At 45.3% G+C, this 6,053-nt stretch overlaps 1 protein-coding gene across 3 annotated transcripts in view; it reads left to right on the top strand.

Moving 5' to 3' along the window:
- The first annotated feature begins 1,879 nt into the window (after window positions 1–1,879).
- The window catches only part of Samd8 (sterile alpha motif domain containing 8), a 48,196-nt gene continuing 44,022 nt past the window's right edge, over window positions 1,880–6,053 (top strand). Inside the window, exon 1 of one of the 3 annotated variants that reach the window (NM_001359954.1) lies at window positions 1,880–2,185. In NM_001359954.1, coding sequence (NP_001346883.1) covers window positions 2,150–2,185 — 36 coding nt within the window. In that variant the 5' untranslated portion in view covers window positions 1,880–2,149. Of the gene's footprint in view, window positions 2,186–2,900; window positions 2,954–6,053 lie in introns of those variants that run through there. The other 2 variants (NM_026283.3, NM_001359953.1) reach the window with 2 other exon arrangements.

Here is a 6,053-nt window from a genome sequence, read left to right on the forward strand (position 1 = left end):
CCTTGCCAGAGATTGGCATTGACAGGTGGGACAAAGTGACTCAGCAAGTCCCAAGGGCCTCTGAACGCTGCAAGACCTATTTCCCTTGAGCTGACTCCCATCCCTAAAGTCTCCGAGAACATGGAGTTGGACTCCTACAAGTCACGATCTCTCTCCACCTCTGTCAGTTCCTTCTGTAAAGTTAAGGGTTTGCCTGTCCTGGGGAGTTGTTGCAAGGGTTAAACTAAAGGTTCACTGCGTCTAACATAGGGCAAGTGCTTTGAAATAGGTTCATTCGTAGGTTTAGAGCCTGCATAGACGGGTTCCAATGACAAGAGTTAAAGCAGAGAAAAGCACTGAGGCTTGAATGTCAGAAAAGACTCTTGCAGGTCTAAGTGGGCCACAAACAGGGGGGGACACCGATATCGGCTGCATTGGAGCCTTTGGATTGTGGAACACAGGGGACCTTGTCAGAGTTGTGGAGTCACAGAAACTTAGGCACACAGGGAGGAAAGCATCTGACGTGTGCTGTAGGGTTCACACAGAACGGTGGTTCTATAATGAAGATAGCAGATTTTTTTTTTTTTTAAGAGAAAGCTGATGGATCCTTTTATGTCAGAGAGGTGATCATTGCCCAAGGCTCTGAGAATAAGGCTCTGAGAATCTTTGGACACTAGAACCACTTTTTAAACATTATTTTTATAATTAAAAATATTTTATTGGTACTGGAGAGATGGCTCAGTGGTTAAGAACACAGATAATACATGCAGGCAAACATTTATACATATAAAATAAGTTTTAAAATTATGTTTGAGTGCCTACAAATATGTATGTGGGCCACATGCATCCCATGCCTGCTGTATCCAGAAAGTGGGGGTGGGGGGTGGGTCTCCTGGAATTAGAGTTCTAGATGGTTGTGAGGTGGCATGTGGCATTGAACTTGAGGCATTGAGGTGAAAGGGTATTAAACCTGAGTCTCCAGCAAGAGCAGCAAGTGCTCTAACCACTGAGCAACACCTCTACCCCTATAGAAGCACGGGGACAAGAGAGTTCTCTGCCTACAAGGGCTGCAGGAGATGAGATGTTTTGCAGTGTCATGGAGCCCTTGAAGGTTCTGAGCATACTAGGCAGATTCCTGGCTGCCCCTGTTCTCCTCCTGTCCATCTTAGAATCTGCCCCCTTCTCCCTCAGAACTACCAAAGCCGGTCCTGCATTGTTCAAGAAAGTAGAGTCAAAGAGGGCTGAGATTTCAAGCTGCAGATGGCTTCAGACGTGGATTCTGCCAATGTTAGGCTTGCTTTAGAAGGGGATATTCCGTTAAGGTGGGGTATGGTAGTAGCAGGAAAGAACCCAGGTTCTGTCTGAGGTTAGCTTGGGCTTGGGTACCAGCTTGGATTAACTGTGCTACGTCAGGCTACAATGTTTCTTGACCTTTCTATGAGATCTACAGAGTTGAAACAATGATTTGAAGTATAGTCTCTAGCACAGTACAAAATCAAGGGGCAATAAACGGGGCTGGGCAGTGGTGGCACTCGCCTTTAATCTCAGCACTTGGGAGGAAGAGGCAGGTGGATCTCTGTGAGTTTGAGGCCAGCCTGGTCTACAGAGTGATGTCCAGGACAGCTGAAGCTACACACAGAGGAACCTTGTCTCGAAAACACCAAAGGTGGAAAAACAAATAAATGATGCAACTTGAGGACTGACTGAGAAGGGGTTTGCCCCTTCAAAGGGCTCAGGATAATAGCCTCTTCCTAGGCTCCAACCCCAGTCAACAACCCACAAGCCTTCTCCTATCTTCATTAAAACCCTTTGATGAATTATGCTTGGGCATGACGCAAGCGCTCTCCCCCTCCCCCTTGGGTTTCCCCTCCTCTTCCGGTTTTGGACCCGCCCCCTCCCCGTAGCGCCCCGCCTCCCGAAGCAGTTCCGGTTCGGCTGGCCGCTGCTGGCGGCACGGCTCCAAAGGGGCCGGAGCGATGCCCGCTGGTAGCCGAGCCGGCTCCCGCCTGCGCTCCGGCTCCCTCCCCCGGCCTTCGCGTCTGACTCTCAAGGCGCTGCGCCCCGCCTACGCGCCGAGGACCCCCGACTCCAACGGCGACTTAGACACCGGCTCCGAGCTGGGTCCCGGCAGCCCGGCTCCCACCGCGGAGGTGAGCGGGCGCCGAGGCTGATGAGAGGGGAGATTGGGGGGCGCCTGCAACCAAGGGTGAGTGGAGAGTCGGGGGCGCCAAGGGCCGCGGGGAGACGGTTGGGGAAGCCAGGGGAGGCCGCTCTGGAATGGAATCCGGAGAAAATCAGGGGGTTGAGCTGACCCGCGGGCAACAAGGGACGAGGCGCAGGGGCTGGGTCCTTGCTACCCGGCTAGGGGAGAAGGAACGTGCAAGAGGGGTCCCCGGAATCCAGACCTGGAGGAGGAGGTGCCCTGGGTTGTAGCCATAGAGATGAGGGATAGGGAGAGCTGGCCCCGGGCCTCCTGTAACCCGTAACCCGCATGAGGGCGAGGCAGCCGGGTGGGGACTGACAGCCACCTGACTCGGTGGGAATGGTGGCTGGTTTCGCAGGGCGGGAGTTAGGGTTGCCTGGAAAGAGGGAGGTGCTGTCGGGTGGGAAGGAGCTTGGCCTAAAGGTTAGAGAGGAAAAGTCCAGGGGAAAAAAAGGAGCCCTTGGGGATCTAATTTAGGGCCTTGGCTTTTTTACAGGTAAGTGTCTTTCAAGGTGTCAAAAATCTCTGGGTAGTGGATGACGGCTTTGGGGCTTGCCTGTTTGTGATCCCTTTAAGAAGCTAGATTGCGAGGGGCGGGTATGCATCGCTGATTCTCGTACAGGGACTGGGGGAGGCGATCGGAGAGAGGAAGTGATGTTCGTAGAGGGTAGTGATTTGTGAAAATAAAGATGTCACTCAGATTTCTTCTGACGCGAGTGGTTTCTTCTCCTCTGTGCTTCGTTTTTAAGAAGGTTCAGATGTCAGGCAAGTGTAAGTCTTTAGTACATTACCTTTAAATTAAAAAAATTAAATCTGCAAGGGGAATTTGGACGTTTGGATTTTACAGATAATTCAGTGCGAATTGTTAACACTTGAATACAGCTTGAGTTGGCCCGCATATTGGCCACAGGGTGGAAATATGGTCCGTGGAAATTCTTGGGTTTAAGAGGTCATTTACGACAAGAAGTGAAGCCACCCATAGTCCAGAATCCTACAAGATCGTCCCCATTGGTAACTCGAGGATTGGAGTTACCTCGTACAAAATTTGAAAGGTGATTTTAACAGCTTTTTCAGGATCAGTATTCTCTTGCTATTTAGCAGATTTTTTCCACATGAATGGAATTTTTTTTCTATCGTGATCAAGAAACCTAAAGGTAGCAAAGGGAGGTTATAGTTGGCAGCTGACAAAAGAAATGTGTAAGCACACAGGTGCTTTTTCTGGAAGATGTAGTACCAAAGCTGTAACTCTGCCAGAAAAATATTGATCCCAAAACTTTTTGAGTTCATATAAATAAGAAATGGTATCGTGACTCCTTTGACTTCTAACTGAGGCTCATTAAGGCTCCTTGCAGCTTATCAGATAGGTTTGGCTATGTTGTTGGGCATTTCAAAACCAACTTTTAATTATTTTCTACTTTCAACAAGCCTCTACTGCTCCATCCTCACAAGATGACCATCTACTGTGGCTGCAACAAGCTTTTAAATTGCTTTCTGTGAATGGGACCTTAATATCAGACTGGCAAAAGCTCAGTGGATAATAATTTCCTCAAAGAATAGGAAATTCTTTTGCTCTTCTGAGGCTGTCAGAAGGTAGGGTTCTTTAGTAAAGATGATCTTTCGATGAAGAATTTTTATGTAGCGTTGCTGTTTGTTTTCCCTGACATACTGGGAACCTTCAAAAGAACTTGTTTTTGTATTAGCGCTCATTTTTTTTTTTTTTTGAAGCAGTCTTGATGTGTAACACAGGCTAACCTTTAACTCAGGGTTTTCCTGAGTTAGCTTCCTGAGAGTTTGGACTACAGACATGACCTACCTCACCCAGCCAAATTTAGCTGAGTAAAAATTTTGATGGATGAAAGTTTACTGAACTGGAATACAAAAATTCTGCCTAATATTATGAGATTAAGGAGAGAAACTGTTGGAGTTACAAAATTAATGGGTAATGGTAATAAAATTATACCTAATGATGGCTGTGTTTTCATTTCCGTTTGTCAGTTCTCACAGCCACCTAACTGTAAAGAAAATGAGTTTTACTGTAAAGCAGATACTGTAAGGCAGAAAGTGCCTTCCCAGCTGCAGCTGCAGAATTGGCAGGTGCAATTAGAGAAACACTTCAGTAGCATGCTCCTCATTCTGCAGGGCTGCTGGTCCTGCTACACTGCTGCCTGTAAATGCCTTGGTTTTGGTGTCAAGTCTTCAGTATTTTAAAACTTTGCTAGCTGACCTAGACATTGTCCTGACTCTTCTCAGATCTAAGGTTGAACAGTTTTTGGGAAACTTGTTAAATCTAGATGTTTTAATGGATGTTGTTATTATTTTGTCTTAGAAAAAATGCCGTATTAGGCTGTAACTAAGTGTAGAGTGTTTACATAGCATTCAGGAGGTTCTGGGTTCAATCCCAAGTAGTTGGAGGAGGAGAACCATATTCATTAGCTTGTTAAAAAATCTTCTTAGAAGCCTGATGTAATATTTGCCATTTATTAGTAGTTGTGACTAGCGTGGCTGTTTACTTAAAAGATGTCTTTTCTGTCTTCTAATTTAATTTTAAAGGTTAACTATTACGTTTTCATGGTATGTACTAGATTATGAAGTTTTGGTTCAGAATATTCTGTTACATTGACTAGCTTTGGGGAGAGAGCTTACAAAAATAAAGATTTTAATCTGGGCACTATGGTTTATTACACTTAATCCTGGCACTCAGGACAAACTGAGAGGATCAGGAGTCAAGGCCAGCCAAACTCATCCCTATCTCAAAAAGAGGGGGAGGGAAGTCAGTTGATAGTTTTTTTCTAGTGTGCTCGAACTCTGAGTTCAATTGACAGTAAAAAATAAAAATAAAAGACGTGTCAATATGTCAAACTACCAGCCCGACTAAGAATCAAGGTTTTGTAGATTCAGCTTACTTACCTGTGTGCTGTTACCAGTGTGTTTTAGGTCAGGAATATTGCACTAAGTTTCCCACGAGCTTTTGATTGCTATCAAACTTTTCGTGTAGCCAAGGCTCTAAATTTGCCACTGTTGTCTGTCACATTTTCTCCTTCTCTATGTGGATAGAACTAGGTACAACTCAGTAGTAGTAGCTCTGATTTAAAGGTCTGATGAAGCCAGACAAGACTTATGTTTCTTTAATATACACGAGAACTCTTGAGTATGCTAGTGCATGCTTAGGACAGCAAACAACAGTCTCAGAATTGAGGTTCAGCCAAGAGGGTGCTGACGAAAGGCAGGGAGCAGGTGCAGGTCCCCGCTGTCGCCTGGTCGGAGGTGGTATTCAGGTACGCTAAGGCCGGAGTGCTGGAGGTAGGAATTGCTTCGGACTCTCTGCAGCTGTTTTACACTGCTGAGTTCCTTCCTATGAAGTAGTTCAGAAAAAGACATCCTCGGCTCGCTAAGAAAAGTAAGATTTCTTTGGATAAATTTAGAAAGTTTTTATTTGCTCACCGAAAATGTTATTATTTAGAGTTTTACATATTTCAAATGGAATAGAGAAAAGCTGGAGAACCAAATTACTGTTACAGAGTTGTTAATCATGAAATTTAGATAGAAATGCCCAAAGTGTGGTATGGTTTATGGTTTTTGCTTTTGTTTATGAATCTAATAATTGTTATAATTTGTGTTTGTTGTGTGCATATTACATAGGCTATATTAGGTTAAATTGGAGTTGGGCTTAGTTTGTCCTGAGTGTGGTTTTTAAAAATACTATTTATTTCCTTATATTTACTTACTTATTGATTTATTTTGGGAGGGAGTGCCAGGCGAGCCATGGCCCGGGTGTGGAGGTCAAAAGGCAATTTGAATGATCCGTTCTCTCCGTCCACTGTGTGGGTCCTAAACACGGTTGTCAGATTTGCCACCTTTGCCCATTGAACCT

The sequence above is a fragment of the Mus musculus genome, chromosome 14 (genome assembly GCF_000001635.26).
Source record: "Mus musculus strain C57BL/6J chromosome 14, GRCm38.p6 C57BL/6J".
In the NCBI taxonomy this organism is placed as follows: Eukaryota; Metazoa; Chordata; class Mammalia; order Rodentia; family Muridae; genus Mus; species Mus musculus.